General features: G+C 38.8%; 1 protein-coding gene across 1 annotated transcript in view; it reads left to right on the top strand.

The window, feature by feature from the left end:
- elp4 (elongator acetyltransferase complex subunit 4) overlaps positions 1-19,278 on the top strand; it is a 57,530-nt gene that overhangs the window by 24,383 nt on the left and 13,869 nt on the right. The window contains exon 9 of the mRNA XM_088412256.1: positions 354-460. Within this exon, the coding sequence (XP_088268382.1) occupies positions 354-460 (107 nt within the window). The remainder of the gene's footprint in view (positions 1-353; positions 461-19,278) is intronic.

The raw sequence follows: 19,278 nt of genomic DNA, 5'->3' as shown, positions 1-19,278 counted from the left end.
ATGTATTTCTGACTGGTAGGTGGAGTCACTATTGTACTTAAAAAATGGAGGGAAAACAGCTTTTTTGTGTAACTTAAGAGGCCTATATTCCCTTAGAAACGTTAAATCAAATTCTAACTTTTAACTCATTCAGTAGCAGCCTATTTGAGACCTAACCCTCTTCAAGTGCAAAAATGAAAAAAATATATAGAAATAGATCATTGGTATTTAATTTCTGGGCTCTTAAAAACATAAAAACATTTGTGGGAGTGTTCAGACCACATTAGCATTGTCTTTAGAGATTCTAATTTATTTGAAATCCTTTGTCGTAGATTCAATGCAGATGCCATCAATCATTGTTAAATCTCTCACAGGCCTGCTACATGTACGCCAGGTGCCTCACCTTAACTGTCTTACAAGTCAACTACCTGATCACAAGGACTTGGCCTTTAAACTCAAGAGGAAACAGTTCAGCATTGAGGTATGATATAAAAGGCCACTGTGCGCTCCTAGATCACACTGAAACCTTTTTAATTTGCTCATTCACTTTGTCATTTATACATATTCATCTGGTTAAAAACAAAACAATTCTTGTAAACTCCTAACTTCAACCTTTCAATCTTTCCACGTTGTTAGAAATGTGTCAATGATTGTAAGATGGAATTTTATATTTTGATAACTATCTCAAAATATTTTTACTTAGTATATATATTTATTTATTTGGGGATTTCACAACACTGAACATACCCTGCTGCATTATCAATATGGCTCCAGCTTTCAAATACTTTGCTATTAGAGTATTCTACTTCAAATTATATCGAATAAAGAAACATTTGAATAAAATATATGTAACTTGATTACAGAGCAGTTATGAATGAACAAGAATAAATATGACATTTCACTTAATAATAAAAAACTACTGTGAATTTCAGACTATAAGCTACACAGGAATATAAGTGGCAACAGCAAAAATTTTGCAAAAAAAAAAAAAAAAGGTGTTTGTCGTTGATAAGACGGAGTTTATAACATCAGATATTTGTGCAGAAAAATGGTATATGGAAGATTCTTTTTATTTATTTTTAAACTTTTTTTGGTTGTCAGCTTACAGCAACATTTTATTCTCAACACACTCTGAACGTGCTTGCATGTTTAGCACCACCATACTTTCAACATAACACCCAACAGAATACTGAGTAAGATAACCGTTCAAACTCAAAAGCAGTACTTCAACAGCGTTATCAAGTTTACACGTGACAAAAATTATACAAGTTCTTATTTAACCAGAACATATTTTTTATATTTTTACTACTATTGTAAAAAACAACTTCAGATAAGCCGCACAGGGCTATTAGCCAAAGGGGTGAAATCATAAGAAATAATTTGTGTCTTATGGTCCAAACTTCGAGGTACATTTCTTTCTTTGACAACAATTTTATTTTTAAATTTAAACATGACTTTATCATCGCAGTAGCACTTTTTGACTGCTAAAATGTAAGACTTTGTCAAGGCTGTCAGCATCAAAGGTAAGTGTGTCGATGCTGCCTTTAAAAGGTGGTTTGACACATACTTTATATTGCTAGCTGCTTGCTTTGGTCAAAATTTAAACCAAATAAACAGTTACCTCGAGCAGAAAACAAATCCTTGATTTTATTTCATTTTTTTTCTAATCGTAACCAAATTACTCAAGGAGTAGTTTCACCCCATAGATTTAGTTATTTTAATATGTTGCCCTGGTGACTGGATGTAATTCCCAAATTTGCGATTTGGTAACTTAAAACATTGTTCGTGGATTCACTAAAATCTGTGTCTTAAGAAAGCTATACTGATAAGTATTCTTCAGAAAGTGAAATTAAGTTCAGCGGATGAAGAGTCTGTCAAATTAGCCAAGCTCTGCTGAATATTCTTTTGTCTGCTATTGGGTGACAAAATGAGGGTGTAGCCATTGATTGCACACCATTGCAGCCTTCCATTGCCTAAGCTGATTCCAAAAGAGTGTGAAAGATTTCCATCTCCGCGGATTTAATTTAACACCGACCAATCACAACGGTGGCAGTCTGAGGTTAACCCAAAAACAAATTGTTAAATATTGTATTTTGCACAATGTGTACGTGTCTGTTAGGTTTCTTTATTCAACTCAAAAACAAATTGTTAAATATTGTATTTTGCACAATGTGTATGTGTCTGTTAGGTTTCTTTTTTCAAACATTTTTAGAACACAGCATGCTTTGTTGCTTACTTTCTATAGAAAAACCATGTATTTCTCTTCTTGTCAGAGATTCATCAGTTTTTCTTCTGTCACATCACTCCACTGAGCGTAATTTGTCACTGAACTACTTTGGAGGCAAATTAAGGGGCCCACCTCTTAGCTCAGCCCAATGATTGGTCGTCATTATATTATCATTACCTTATCACATCCTCTGTTACCCGGCACATCATAAGCCCTTTTGTTTTATGCAGGAGGTAAGGGAGAGGAGAGCAATCTCCACCCCTCGAAACATTTCCATAGTCTGACAGTAAACGCTTTCACATTTTCTGCTAGCATTATATGTATATGCGTCTTTTCTCGTCACCTGAATCGTCCTCTCCAGTCTCCAGTTGAAATGTATAAGCTCTGTTAAATTCAAGGTGGTTGTCCTCGATAGACTTTCATTCCGGCCTCTGTAAACAGGATTGTTCAATTATTTCTTCTAACGGTGTCATGAGAAAAACCAGAACTAATGTCAAGTGCCATGTCAGCATGCAAAGCTCATTTGTGGTCCATGGTAATTTAATTTATAGATTATATAAATAGGTGGATCTCAGCTTTGCACATCAATTATAAGACAGCGCAATCCCAACACGCAGAAAGCTCAGGCAAGTTTAGGCAACTCATGCTTAAGCTTAGTATGTACCGGTTTATGTTTGATATGAGGATTATGAGAAAATATGATTAATTGTACGTGATGTGATTAATTCATTGTGGGAATGAGAAATGCCACTGCCACTGACATTCAACCTGAGTCATGTGGTGAGTCAGCGTCGTGTACAGCAATTTTTTTAGTTGCTTTTGGGTCAGAAATCAGTGTTTTTTTGGAACTGATTGATTGATTTTTTTTTTCTCTTGTGAAACGTAAGCTTCTTCCCTTTGGTTTGCATATATTGTCACGAAACATGTTCATCTGTGGGTGTTGAAAGCTCATAATGATCTGAAATGGCTGGCAGTGTGGGTTACTCTGCTTTGAAAATAACTGGCAGTGAATGACTTATATAATAGAATTATATGAATTTGACACAAGCGTTGAATGCGTGTTGGTTTATAAATTAACTTTATTCATGATTCAAACAATATACTGTACCTTTAGTTAAGGCCATGTCCACTTAAACCCAGAATGCAATGTAGTTCTTATTGTACAGTACCAGTTTTCATTTGAATACAGATAGTTTAACCACAAAGAGGGCATTTTTGTAATTTTATGCTCGGCTATTTGGTAGGTTTTGTAATATGTTGGACCTGTTGGTCCTACTGCTGATTGACATGAGGATCGCAATTAGATTCTTCGACCAGTGTCTGATGTGTGACAGCCCACACCATCCCTACTAATCTCCTCATTTACTGAAGCTGAGAGACTTCTTTGCCCCGAGCCATATAATGTGGCGTTGCAGCAACATCTCGTTTGTAAAATTCACAACAGTAGGCAAAGATTTCGACCTCAAATGTTTGTGGTTTTTAATGCAATCCCAAGTTGGAATCCTGTAATCTTCATTTTTGATAGGTTTTTTTTTTTGTTTGTTTTGTAATGATTGACAACCATTAACATTGTTTGCTCCTCACAAGTCTGGTCAGACAAATACCCGTCACCCCAGCTGCTCTGAGTAATGCTAATTTCCTAAATGCTTTTCGACTCAAACGTCCGTCACGTAGCACCTTAAGAACGCGGAAAAGAATCACGTTTGATGGCACGCTTCAACTAAAAATGATGCAGGCTAGTTCTAAATGAGTAGAATTAAATGACTATTTGTCAGTTGAGCACGTTTTAGTGCTTCCTCTGACAAACGCAAGCTCACAAGGTTCTGTTGGTTGTGTGATAAGGTTACCATGGTAGCTGCTGATGTGTCAGAGAGTTCAAACTCCGGTTGATGTGCAATTATTAGCCATGATGCCTGAAGACAGAATTAACCCATTGCCCTGTCTGAGCAGGTAGAAGAGTGCTAGGTGTTTAAATAAGATTAACACATTCTCATACACACATATGCAGACAGTTCTTCACCCACTGCCCCCAAAGAAATGAACATTCATACGTTGGTCTCGGTCACTCACTGATTGAGAAACCAATGGGGAGAGAGAGCGTGACTGACACTTTCTTGAACACGCTGTACGAGAACTCGCTGTCTTTTCCGTCACTGGTTTCACAACACAAGATGTTTTTAAGGATGAAGCGCTTCTGTGGTATGCAGCTACATTTACTCTTACCTTTGTTTGACCCTTTAAACTGACAGGCAACTTGCCTGTTGGGTACTGGGGTGCCAGAGGCAGGTCGCGGGGTGAAATGCAGTGTAAGATGCGGATTTGTGTCAAATTAGTCTTCTGTTTTGAGGCTATGTTTGAGGTGTCAGTTTCACTGACAAGCTTCATCACTTGTAGTGCGGGCACTGCTTTCAGGTTCTCGTTGATAGGATTTTGTATTTGTTAAGTTCAAGCGTGTATTACACTATATCTTGTGCATTACACTAATAGCACTTTTTTTTTTTTTTACACTGTTTGACGTTGTAAATAATGTCAACTTGCAGGACAAAAGTGAAAATAAAAAATAGAAAGTCAAGTTGTGCAGCTTTTTTAAGTTGCTTTACCCGGTGTATTTGACAACATGACTGACTGATATAAAACCAAGTGGTGTGTTACCGTTACATGACCATAAGCAATTAACTTTAAAATCCGGATAAGGAAATTGGGGGTGTTTCATGACAACATGGTGACCACTATAAATAATAAAAGACAGAGTCATACAATCTTGTGTTAATGTCAAACTAAATATTTACGACCTATACAGTGGCAGGTACTTGGGAAATGACTTCTGAACTGTCAGAAACAAGTGTAAGGTTATGGGTTAGGGTCACAAAACCATCCTCATTTTTTTTGTTGCAAAATATAACAATGGCATTGGTTATAAGCGTATATCTCAGCTTTTGAATGTTCCTGTGAGCACAGTTGAGGCCATAATTTGTAAGTGGAAAGCCAAACATGCCACCATAAAGATGAATATAGTGAAGGCAAGTCAAAGTTTATTTGTAAAGCACATTTAAAAACAACTTCAAAGGATTTGTAATGTAATTGCAATGATTTGGGATAAAGTCAAACTAATTAGAAAGTAACCACCAGTCCAAGGATATATAAAAAACTGCTAAGGCTACTGCATTGGCATATATTTATTATTTAATGCGTTCATTTTGAAGTTAGCCTATAAAAAAAGTGCATTTTTGGTGTGGCACATTATGTTGTTGCCGCTTCCTTGGCATCTCTGTGCACATCAGTTAAACATAAATATTTGAATATCAAATTGAAAATAAATCCTGCATATTTTTTTAGGGACCCGCATTACTTAAGGATTTGTTTTATCCCAGATATCGAAATTCTTGTATAAATGCGACTTACGTGATTCCAATCACATGCAACCGAACTGTGGCGTTGTTCCGTACGGATCACAAATTAAGTCTGAACAAAACATGACACTCTTGAACACAAAATAATTGTTATTGCAAGTTTTGAAACAAGCCAAGTCTAAAAATGTTAGCATTTCTGTCGTAATTGGTTGTAATCCCTGTTTGACATAGTTCTAGTCAACATGATGACTTTCTCCCACAACTAATGTTCATCCGTGGTTTTTGCTAACTTCTTGACAGTCTCTCAACACCGACAATATGAGAGACAACTGTTGTGTCTTTGTTTTTCATAAATCAAGGCAACAGTGGATCTTGGACAAAATGTTTTGATGATGGTGATGATGAGTCACTAAGAAGGGACTGGGAGGGGCATCCACACACACCTAGCCTCTTTTTTTCCGCTTACAATGACAGCTCTCTTGTGAAAGGAGCATCAATCGTTTGATAGAAGGGGCATCAAGTTTGAAAAACTCTGTCCGCATATCAAAAAGAGATAAATGCATATTTTTTAGATGAATTTTATTAATTTCCTCTAAAACTGTTTTGTAATCCTCCTAAAAGAACAGAAATGTGACAAGCATGGTTGTCATTGGACAACATCAACTTTGCTAAAATTCTCATTAACATGAGTGAAATACAAGTACAAAATAGTTTTAAAATGTATAGAGTAGGTTAATGCTTCTTGGCATGTCCTCAAAATGTCTTTAAGACAGTGGCTGCATGTGCCCCCTCCCCATCGCGGCCTGTGGGTGCCGAGGGAAGGGTGTTAATGGACCTATGTGAGAGCGAGCAGAGCAGAGGATTGAAGAAGAGGGGAGGGAGGGTGGAGGAATAGGCATTGAGGAGCAGTTAAGTGATTCTCAGGTCAGGTCTAATTAACATGAGGGCTTTTCCTTAGAGGCACCAAGCCATATTATTGAGAGAAAAATAAAAAGAGAAGGAAAGAAGAAATTATGGCATGCAGAATAAGTTAAACAGAAACTCGCTGCCCTGGGCTTGTTTTTGTATTTGTGTTTGTATTTCATGCATGCTCGTATATGCATGCCACAAATTACTAAAAAGTCAAGAAGGCCTCCAGTTTGCAATAATTGATTTGCATGATTATAAATATTATGTCATAACGTTTGAGTTAAGGTGACTAAGGTAAGACATACTAGATACTATTAAACAACTTGTAGAAAGCACATTTGGTTCTGCGGAAATTTGTCAGTGCTGCGCCTACCTCTTTCCTCAAGAATCGCAATCAAATGGAAATGGACCTTTAAAATAATATTCGCTGTAAATAATTTATACCTCCTGTCTTCGTTGTGCACCAACCTCTGCCGCATTTTGGAATGAGGTGCGCTTATGGTTTGTGCATGTATGAGGAAGAGAGAGAGCGCTACGCAGGCCAACCACTGGCACGCAATCGGGTGCCTCAGCCGAAAAAATATTCACAACATACATCCGATGTGCATTTATTATTTAAGAAGATTTTTTTTTCTATTCTGCAAATGTGCACGCGTGGTTGGAAAGGCCTGGTAGGACTCTGCTGAGTTAGATGTGTCATGAGGCCATAGACTATGTTTTTAGTTTTGTTTATTGTAATACAAGGATTTTGTGGCCTCCAGTTGATTTGCATTTTCTTCTGTTGCGTAGATCATCTAAAGTCGATATTCACACATGTTTTCTACTGCTGCATTTCAGTTTTGTGGAATAGAGGTTACTCATCAGAATAGGAATATGCATTTAAGGGAAAAAAACAATCAAAATTGAATAATTTTACTTTCAAAACATCCAGAGAGGCTGGTCGATATTTTACGGTTGGAGTTGCTCTAGCTTAGTCAAGACCAAGTATGAACATCTTGGTTCTTTGCCAAATCCGCTGCCTTCTGTAATAAATCAACACAAAGCCAAAACATTGTGTCTCACAAAGGGACAGCATTAAAGCAAAACAAAAGCGGGCATATTTGCTCCTCCTGCCAGACTGTGTAAGAGTGTGGTCTGCCTCAACTGGCCCTGGAAGTGAAGCTGTTTCATCGGTGAGCAGTGAACCCTTAACATGGTCCATGCACCACTCAGCCCCCATCAGACCAGACTGGCCACACTGGGCTCAGTCCTGATTAAAGTAGCCCTACTTGTCTTCAGTTTCCATTAAAAGCGAGTTTGAGGCGAGGCAAGACTGTAACTTGCACGCCACCCTGCATCCATGGGGTCTCGCACTACTGTAGGCAATGTCTAAGAGTGTGCAGCGGGGGCTTGCCATTAGCATAATGGTAGTGACTAGGGAATCATATCCCCTAGTGGTGTAAACTAGGTCCACGCCAGATTTTTGGCCTCTGAATAATGTTGTTTAGTTCCTTGGCTTTGCAAAATAATGTTGCCTTAGGTCTTTGCACTTTTTGCTTGTATAAAACTGTGTGTTCTCTCTGAATAAGTAAACTACTGAACATGACCAAATTAATTTTGAAAAGGTTTGTATTTCAGACCAAGAACATGCTCTAGTTTGTGTGCACACACATTGTATATCTGTATCATAAAGACCACAGTCCTGATTAGTTACGAAATTATCATACGGAATAGTTGCCTGATTAATTTCATTTTAAAAATTCATGATACCCCCAACCACAATAAAGAGACCCTGACCTAGAAGATGCTGTCGTTAACATATTCACACATATATAGCAACAGTAGTGAAATTACACAATAGAGCTGTTGATTAACAAAAAGTTAACAAAAAGGTTGCCCTAATTAACCATGATCTTACCACCCGTGCAGAAAAAAAAATGAAAATTGCCATCATTGGCATAGGTTTTTGTGGGCAGAATGGTTCAAAGGTGGAATGTTGATCCAAAGCAGGAGCATCAAACTCAGGAAAGCTCCCTGCTTGGCTCCTAAAAATAACTTTCCCACACTCTCACACCCCAGGTCCTGGAAAGGGAGGGGGCTTCAAGAGGCGGAGTCAGTTTTTGCTGTGTCGCTTTTGAATTAGATTCCTCTTTAATGATCTGTTTTTCCGCTTTTGTTTGGTTTTGTTCCCAAAATTTTGTAAAATCTCCCGCAAAATTGCAGTAGACAATGACCTGAAAGTACGCAATTTCCATTTCCCAAAACACCAACTTAACCCACCCTGATTTTGTTGGAGTCCTTTTTTAGCAGTATGCTACTGTTTACTTAAACGGGATAGGGTGGAGTTCAAAACATCCATTAGTTGATAGAGGATTGTGACAGTGTTTATAGTGAATGGAATTGCCTGGTAGAGAAAGAAAACCAAGATGATTTGAGAAATGCAATGAATTGGTAGTTTACATGATGTCACACTGCTATAATCCCTCACACACGTTTCTATCCGACACATATGTCACCATGCTGTCTATACAATCCCACAAAGGAAAAGTGGAAACAGCTTGAATCATTTGTTGCAAAATTGGCTTAAGTTCCCCCAGACTTCTAAAACCTACGTACTGTATGCTTGACGAAGACTGTGGGACTTCCTGATGCTGTCATCAAAGTAAATGTTCCCACGGACACTGCAGGGATTCTCTTTTTTTCCTCAAATATTTGTTAACACGCCAAATGTTGGATTTTATAACAAGAGAAACCAATTTTCTCATGGGCTACAAAGCTTGGCGAATATCTTGGTGAGTCTCGATGTGAAGCTTCAGTTAAATTGAGACGCAGATAGAATTTGCTGTGTGTGTCGACTTAATCCGACAGTTGCTCTAAAGAAACTGCTTTGTGATGCTTGTTCACTGTCCCCTTAGCCTTTTTCTACTTTCTCTGTCAGCAATCTCTGAATGGGCCCTCCCTTAATGAAAACAAATTGGGTCCTTTGATTCTTTCTTGATCTCTAAGCACACCATAAAGGCATTTGTTTCAGCTAATCACTGGACCTACTTAACCCCTGCCACTGTGAGTATGGTTCGATTTGAAAAGGATCCACACAACAGTCAACATAGAGTTGTTTCAAGCGGTGTCAGGCGCGGAGAGATGTCGGCAGGCAGCTGAATGTAACGGCGCTCATGAATTTTATGAGGGCAAGTGGCCCTGTCCTTCACAGTTCACAGGTGGCGATTGAAAGGCCAGGCCAGAGGATGGAGGCTAGTTAAGGCCCGTATAGAAGCCTGAATAGACTTTAATTACACTCCGTCGAGAAGTCAGCGGGCCACGCGAAAGATGAGTCTGTACTTCAAAGGGCGGGTTAAAAGCCAATATGATGGCACAGATTGAAAACGCGGACCCATCACACAAGTACATGACACCGCTTCTTTGTGTTTAGCCTGCAAAACATAAAAACATGATTGTTTTTTGTGCACTCTCTAACAAACCTTTGCTACCTATGTATGAAGGTGGGGGAGACTCCATGTGGGATAAAACTCCAGTGTGAGGCTTAACCAAACTCCTCTTTTGTTCCTAACAATGATGAGTGATGATGAGTGACAGGGGTTTTAGGAGTGGGATCTGGAAAGCAGAATGCGCCTAAGCAGTGCTCACTAAAACTCACACTAAAGGTCAAATCAGAGGCAAGCTGCGTATAAACTGTATGGACTATCTTTCAATTATGGCCTGTTCCCACCCTGCAAAGTTGCTTTTCCATTAAACTTTTTCGAGACAGAGAGGCTTCATTGGGACCATTCCTATAAACCTTTCAACTTTTTTTCTAAAATGCAGGCTAAGTAGGGCTGTGACATAACTGTTATCTGTTTGGCTGAAATTCCATTGAGCAGTCCTGTATTTGTAAAACAAGCTAGACTGAGCTGGCCTCCGCCAAGTCATAAAAATACAAAACACACTCATGTTTTCCAACAACTCTTAACCATATTCAAAATGTTATACATACGAACAAATGAAATCTTGAATCTTATCCTAAATAAAATAAATTAAAAAAAACAAACAAAAAACTTTCAGCAGACTGCACTTTACTGTTGTGTTATTATATTCCAGGATCTTTTCTTTGTTTTGTTTTAAGTCACGATATGTTCAACTATATGCGAGGAAAAGCCATGACAGTTTCAAGTTTCTTTTCGTCTGTCCAGTAAAGGAACTCTGGAAGCCTGTTTGCTTACAAATTAGCTGGTGCGTTGCACCGTTTGTAAAAGTGGAAAGCCACACGTTAACAATGTAGAAATAGCCTGAGGCTTTTAGCGGTTTAACCTGGCTCAAACATAGAAAATTTTCAATGTGTTTCATGTTGGTCTTGTCTTTAGTCTCAACTGGTCTCAATACGCTCTAATCTCGATAAAGTCTTGGTCTTGGTTGGTGTGGTCGTGACCACAGAACTACCTCACTGTGTCCATACACCAAATTATATCTTTGGGGCAAAAATTTGTGCGGGCGATTGTTTATTGTTACACAAATGTGTCCTATTACATTGGTTATTTGAAAAATAGGCAGTCTTTCCTGTGAAGCCTGAATTTTTGATAAGAACACCAGGGGCTACAGTACTTCTGCTGAGTATATGATTGAGTGCCAGTTTCCAGATGTGAATCGCTGACTGTAAATTGTTCACGATTGTCCAAATCGGTTGCAATGGCAGTGGTCCTCAGTGTGCGGCGGGCCTTATAAATCATGCTCAGTTGTTCTTTGGTTACTCAGTGTCTAAACATTTAAGCTAATGCAACAGAAATACACTCATAGCCTGCATCTTAGCCACTGGCCCTCCAAATATGTACACACACACACGCATATACACACTGTAGCCTGGCTGCTAGCTTAGGATGAGGATGGCTTGCGTGCAAGTGTTTCCCAGGAGGCAACTGTAGACTGAGGCTTCTAAAGGCCCGAGGATGGCTCTAGATGGCGGTTAGCAAGGAACCCGTATTTCTTTTTTATTTTGTCTGCTCTCCACCTTCCCCTCCCCCTTTCAGAACTCAGGCAGTGATTGTAATGGAGGGTGACAGCTCACCTCTCCCTAGCGTGCCTTCGGTCCTCCGAGCGTTAGACCCCCCCAATGTATCCCCACCACTATGCCCCCAAGTCCCGGAAGGCCACAAAGGTTACTCCATATGTTAGTCTGCAAAATCTTATGAATTTTTCCCCCTCCCTTACACACCCATTCCTCCTCATATGTACGTTATTGCTGTCAAGTCAAGAACATTGAGTATTTGTCAAGTCTTTCATTTGTGTGATTGTCCAGATTGTGGTGTTGGAGTTATCTTCTGCTTTGTCATCACGATCGTTGAGACTCTCTGTCTCCCCCGCCCTCTCTCTGACTTGTGACTCAGTATTGTGAAAATATGGTAGGCTTGGTGTTTGATAAATATTAAAACCTTATTCTTACTAAAGCCGAATTAGGCCTTTATTGAGATGATGTTGAATGCTTAAATGACTTTAGATGGAATTACTTTTGCATTAAAGCTTGATCTTTAAACTTGTTTTCTGGCTTGGGTCATGTGACATTCGCATGATGAGCCACGAATGGTCATAACACAAGCTTTGAGCTCATGTGATGTCATTTTAAGTTTACAGCAAGTGGCAAAATGTTTTTGAAATGATTAGTACATTAAAAAGAATTGTCATAAAATGAATTAAATGAATAATGTTTTACTGCTGAAAATGGCTGATTAGGTGTAGTATGCCTTTAATATTTATTGATTTTTAAATACAGTGTCCATCATTTATTTAGCGAATCAAATCAAACTCATTTCAATACTGTAATTGTAAAATATATAACTATACACTACCTCACCTTCAGATTTCAACAATTTGGCTCGCTAAGTGTCTTCATTTATAGCAGATGTAATCTTCTTACTATCAAAAAGAGGAATGATCTCATTTGGCGTACCTCATTAGACAGATCTCATTGGACACGGCAGAAGCAGCCTCTGATTTTCATCTCTATTCGCTTGCAAGAAGAATGAAGACGTAATGCACAAAATTAAAATTAAATCAGTACACTGCATTGTAGATCTTTGAGTGTTGATTCATGTGCAAGTCTAAGCTAGATAGCAACGCCAAATTTTGTAATGGGAAGTGTGTGTATTGAGGGGAAGGTTTGCGTGTGAAGATGGGCGACGGCTGGCGCACAAAAGCATGTGTCATGGTGAATATTGGAGTAGGCAAAGTGTTAGCAAGGTCAATGTGTACACACCAAAGTGCTTTACTTTGTCAAACTCAGCTTACTCTCTCATTTGATTTTTTTTTTTTTCAAACAGCACCCTCTTTTTTTTTCTTTTTTTTTTTAATTTAATCAAGCCGGTTTGTATATGTGTTGTTCTGTGCAGCACTCCCAACTCAGCCATATATTCAGAAACAATTGCAAATCAGTGCCTTTACATTGTATCTAATGGCCTGGCATGTAAATAATGTTACAGCAGTTTGGATGTCCCCAGTAAACTATACAGTAAATAAGCAGATCTTTATGAGTCCCTTATTGATGCCCTCAAAGACTGTGGTTGTGTCTGCTAAATGTGTTAAACCATGCCTGTTTAAAAAAAAAAATGTGATACCGTACTACTTCATCTAGCAATTGTCCATTTGAGCTATATTGAATTGCTTGAAGCCTCAGGTATATTCCACCTTGCCATTGTGTGCCTTTCCAAAGTTTCAAGAGGCTAACAAGCTTCCAGAGCTCCACCTCTCCAGTGGAAAGGTGTTGCATTTATTTGTATCAGTGCCTCATCACTTAGAAATTCAAAGTGTACCAGTGGTGAAGAGAAGGAAAAATATAAAAAGTTTATCAAGAACTACATCAAAATGTTTTTTTTGTTTGTTTTTGTTTTGCTGTTTGTATAAAAGCAAGCTTATAATAGGTCTGAGAACCTATTTGTCAAGACAACATGCACACATCCATACTTTCCAGCTGGTGGTCGAATCGTGACACTGCATTGCTGACAATCAATCTGACCTTCCCATCTCTCCCATTCATTGGTCGGCTTGTCCTTGGTCAGAGTCTGACAAATCTAAGTCAGTTTCACAATTTCAGTACTGACAAAAGGTCGTTCAATCATCTACAAACATGTATACTTTTTAAAACTAATTTCCCACATTTAATTTACAAAATCAAAATAGTATGAATATGTTCTTTTTCATAATTTTATTTAAATCTTTGTTATTACTGATTTTTAAAGGCATAAACATTTTTATCTATAAAAAAGATGAGTTGCTCTTATTTCAACCTTTGTGAAATTACCTCTTGCATCACATTTATCCGTCACATACACACAAAAAGTGGGGTTGATGTTTGCTTTGCCAGACACACAGTTGTACACTGACATAGCAGTGGTGCTCTGGGAATCAATTTTGCATGTTGAGAATATGCACGATAAGTGCCAGAGGGGGTATGCGCAGCATCCTAGCATCCTCTCCAAACAGCCTGCAGGCTAAAGTAGAGTCTCAGCCGCACCCCACATATCACCACATTGTTGTGTTGTTTGGGGACGCATGCCACACCTACCCTGGGCACGCAACGTTTTTACCCGTTTTTACCACACTTGTCCTCACATGCTGCTTTTTTGCTCTGTGTAAATATGCATTTTAGTGTTTGATTTTCTGGCAGTCCTCATTGTGATTTGGCATCTTAATTCATTCGGTGGATGGTAATGGGCTGCTTACAAATGTCTACTTACAAACTGGAGATGCCTACTCCGCTAGACCGGCATGACGATTACTATCTTTGACAGTACAAAAATGTTGATAAGGCAAAGGTCCGCGACAATGTTTTGGTAGATAATCTGCTCATCCTTAATTACATTGCTTCAGAAGTAATACAGTGGTGTCAAGAGATACCACTGGTCCACTTACAGTCGCTCCGAGTTTACTCATAAACTGAATATGGAAGAAAGATAATTACACTGTACTTTACATGAGAAAAGTCTGTTACAGCTTCATCCTTATAAAATCTTCCTTGACAGATTATCGAATAACATTAGTTTTGTAGTATTAAAAGCATAAGCAACAGATACCTGAACACAAACGGTGGAGCAGCACACATAATATAGCAATTGTCAGGCATATCTTTTTTTTTACTTCATTGAATAACCAACTGGGAGCTGAGATTGACTCTATGTGCAAAATGTCTGCATTATATGTGTCCAAATTGGCCCAGATATGCACATGGAAGTTTTAGCAAGGCTGTTGACTTCTTTACATACTATTGTATTATGTCGGTACTGTATGTTTTTATGTTGTAGCGCTAGCATGGTCACGGAACCAATTAAACATATCTAAAGGCATCACTTTTATGTTCACAAATAAGCTTTTCAGTGTCAGTTTTTCATTCAATTTTGACATTGAATAGTATTTGCTTATTATGCTCCTATTGCAAGCATGTAGGATGCTGCACGGGCTTGCCACTTTTGCATCAAAACCTCAAACCAGAACTTCTTGTAATTACAACAAAACCACAACACGTTCGCTTGCTTGTAAACATGAAGAACTTGAACAAAACATTCTTCCTGGGTTTCTTCTTACCGCCCACGAATGACAACTTTGCCAAGAGTTTTGATATACACTTTTTGAATCATAACCAGATGGATGTTAATGATACTGTACATTGACAGTCCATCCAGAGCAGCCACTCATTTTACCTTTGTTAGCACCTGATTACTTGATATGTTTGACTAATTTCACAGATGGCTTCCCCATTAATTTAAATTCCATAAAACAAAGTGCAAATCATTAAAGATGATACACCCATTATTAGTATGGAAATTAGCATCGGGATGGCTCTGAATTCTGGAAGCTTGTCGCTTGAGTGACAGCCTGAGACACTCGTGGTTCATCATACTGTATTTAAGATACGTTTTATATATTCCAAAATCCATATTTGGCACATTATCCTCGGGTTCTGGCTTGGCATTTAAGACAGATTTCAACCAATATTCCTGAATAGTGGAGGGAGTCGCAGCTCCCTCATAACGGGGAGGTGTCGCCCGCTCACAGATCACTGTCTGGATGAGGGAGCACAGCAGCATCCCACCTCATTACCGTAGCAACACACTAACCGAGAGAGTGACACACTACTCTCTGTGATTAAGATGTAAATTTCCTCTAATTGGAATGTAAATTCATACATTTATATCAAGACGTCAGCTGTCAGTTTGCAATATTGTGTCCTTTTCTCTGCCTCTCCCCTGGTCCCCAGGCAGGGCCGAGGTGCCTGTAATCTGTATCGTACTCCCAGCAGCCCCATCCTGGGATTTGCCGTTTGTTTAATGCAGGGCCCATTGTCCTTCATCCAGCCCATCATTGTAATTCTCCCCATTCATGTTTTTGTGTTTTGTCTCCGTATGATTTGCTCTTGCTACCTGTGTTTGTTTCCCCATGCATGGCTGAGCCGCCAGGGCTTTGGGGAAGCGGGGCAAGGGAGGAGGGGGATGGCACTTTGAGACGGGCCAGGGTCATTGGGTGGCCGTATTTTGTGTGTGCATCGATTACTTCTGCTGAATGTTCCCGAATGCAAATAAGTCAGCCACTTTGAGAGGAAGCACATGTATCTGAAGTAATTAATTTTACCCTTGAATGCCAGCTGTGGTGTTGGTTTGACGTGCTCCAAATGGAGCTTTCTCACCAAAAAGGTGTTAATTTAGGGATTTGGCAGATAAAATAAGTGTGTTTGCCAATATGTATTGTGTCCACCCAAAATCCAATGTGTCTTTTTGTAATTCAAAGGCTGTGTCATCTTGTCGATTTATGACCGTGCTGGGCTATGAGTCACACAATATAAAACATGGCGTCTGTTTACCAATGATGGGGTGAAAGGAAAAACAACAGTTTCACGTGAATCGTTTCCCAATATGCTGCCAAGAGATTAAAAAAATGAGCTCAATTAAGGTCTGTAATTAATTGATCTAATTATTCGTTTTAAATTTCACCTAAGAAAAACTCTCAACCATCCATCTATCCATCTGTCGTTTGTATCCACTTATCTTCACAAGAGTCATAGGCTTGCTGGTGCCTATCCCAGCTGGCTTTGGGCAGTGGGCGGGGGACACCCTGAACTGGTTGCTAACCAATTGTAGGACACACAGAGACGAACAACCATTCACCCACCCTAGTGTGTCCAATACACCTGCTATGCATGTTTTTGGAGTATGGGAAGCAAAGTGCCTGAAGAAAACCCACACAGGCTCGGGGAGAACATGCAAACTCCACACAGAAAGGCCGGAGCCAGCTGGATTCGAATTCGGGTCCCTTAACTATGACGTGAGCCGTGACGTAGATTAATTGATAGGTAAGTGTGGATGTTATTAGCTGTAGAAGGCAGCACCAGCTTGAAGAGGATTCCAATCTATGAACTGACTTTTGACTTTTATTAATAATGCATAGCGAAAAGCAAAACTGAGAGAGGTAACAAGAAAACACCCGGTTTGCCATCCTTAGACAACTTAGGTAGCGCGTTAAAAGGCTTGGGCAATCGACAATCCATTTAACTCCTCTCTTTTAATGTTTTCCTTCTCCCTCCCACCCACATCAGGAACCTGGCTATGCCAATTACAATAGCAGCCAATTAATGTCCACTTCAAGGTGTTATTGACCCTTTTTTTTTCCCAACCCCCGCCAACTCAACCACAGGAACCCTAATGCATTAAAGCAAATCTAATCAGCAAACGTAAAGCATAAAATTACATTAAAATTTTAATGAACGCGTTTAAAAAAAGTATATATAAAACTTTAACTGTAATTGATTGATCACAATTAATCTGTTTATCTGAAAGCCCTAACAAGTATTGATATAAATTGTTAACTGTAAAGTCCTTTAACTGTTTAATGGCTCGTTCCTATCATTATTGTATTTATCATTAGGACACTATGTTTTATCACAAATTTTAATCAGACACTTTTCTTTGTTGACATTACCCTTTGCAGATCCTTTGTAAAACAGTGTCGTATTTGACATTTTTAAGTTTAGGCCTTCAAATACTGTTCCTAGGTTAATTCCTTCAATTTTGCTCAAAATTAATTGAAAATATTCAGTGAGCATGATTGTGAAATACACGAAGAACAATTCACAATGGCTCCTTCTAGTCTGCGCTACTAGGCCATTGTGGAGGAATATAATAGTCATGTAGACAGAAATAAAGAAGAATTTCAAAAATGCTAGATGTTACTTGGGAAGCTGCATTAATTTTAGTGTGTATGTATGTGTGTGTGTGTGTGTTTTTTGTTGTTGCAGAGGATAAAGAATATTTTCCTGTAATTACCAGGACTATTGTTGTAGTGTGTGACTACATTTCTATTTTTCTTTTTTTCTAATTTCCACACGTGGGCATAAATACCTCTATGTGCTTGTGAATCAGTAAAATAATTTGTTGTGTAACCACCTAATTGACTTGTCACAGCTTGCTCACTGAACATGATGACTCCAAACAAAGGCAGCAAGGGTGTTTTTCTTGTTGTGGTTTGTTTTGTGAATTGACTTATCATGAAGCGTCTCTGGGTGTGTACCATCTAAATGCATATTTTTTTGTGCATTCCACTCAGGCAAAGGAGCTATGTGGCACCTCTCAAATCACGCAAGCCTTCTATTACAAGACACTCAGGACTTAATTGTTTTTTTTAAATCACGATTCTTTGCGAACTTTCACAATCGTTCACACTCTCTTTTTATATGTTTTTTGGGTGCATGTGTGTGTCATCCAGAATCAGTGAGAGTTTTTTAATCTTTCTGCTGTGATTATTTTGTAAGTCTGTGAAATTACATTGTAAAATAATTAAAATGGTCCCATGTTCATACCAACCAAAATGTCTATATTACCATATCAGTACAACTGAGACCTTAACCGCTGGAATTCCGTCAATGCTCCCATAGCATGTCAAACATTCTCCACCCACCTGTGGCAACACATTTGGCTGTCATGCCCTCACTCAATTAGCAACAGGTCCCAATAAACCTTTCACTTCCATCTGTCACCTTCTGTTGATTGAACCAACGACGTGGAAACCTGGCACGTTCCTAGACGTCGTTGCGGAGAGTGAGGAATCTGCCCCTGGTCAGGTGAATCAGCCAGTGTTGGCCGTGTGGGTTATGCTATGAGAGTCTATCCGGAATGCGGCCACTCCCATACAACCAGCGGCTGCACCTGTCAGCTGACAGCTTAGGTGGCGAAGGAGGAAGTGAGTCACCTGCACTCTCTTCATAACGACTTTAAACATGTACAATTTTTGTACGATTCCTTTTGTACCCCTCTAACGTGATACCTGAGCAGAACTGGACTCTACTCATATTACTCTTTAAATATGCATTGACCTGCAAATGACTCGTAGAAAATGCAAAAGGGGAAAATTTGTTATGAGGAAAAATAAATTGTTTACCTTTGTACAAATAGTTATATGCAGCCTTTTTGAGCAAAGTTAACAAGATATCAATCCATCCATTTTCAATCTCACTTATCCTACTAATCAGTCAATACATTAAGCCAAATAAAACAATGCTGTCCTTTTGTTGATGTAAATCTTTTTAACTGGATATGTTTCATCAAAGTTAGCTGACTAGATTTCATGTGTAAAATAATCCCCATTTCAATACGTTTTTGTGGACAAGCTGACTTGTTACCAAATGAGATGAACTAATGGATATCTATACTGTCAACAGTGTGAGAACCTCTTAACCGCACAGGAAATGTTTAAGTAGTATTTTAACGTTATTAACTTTGCCTTGGTCACGGTGGATTGTCAAGCATGGTTGGTCATGTGGGATGTTTGCAGACCCCAATACATAAAAGCTTTATAGGATTTACCATA

The sequence above is a fragment of the Hippichthys cyanospilos genome, chromosome 4, assembly GCF_059441005.1.
Source record: "Hippichthys cyanospilos isolate Australia breed blue-spotted pipefish chromosome 4, RoL_Hcya_1.0, whole genome shotgun sequence".
NCBI classification, from domain to species: Eukaryota; Metazoa; Chordata; class Actinopteri; order Syngnathiformes; family Syngnathidae; genus Hippichthys; species Hippichthys cyanospilos.
This window is presented reverse-complemented; position numbering and strand designations above follow the sequence as displayed.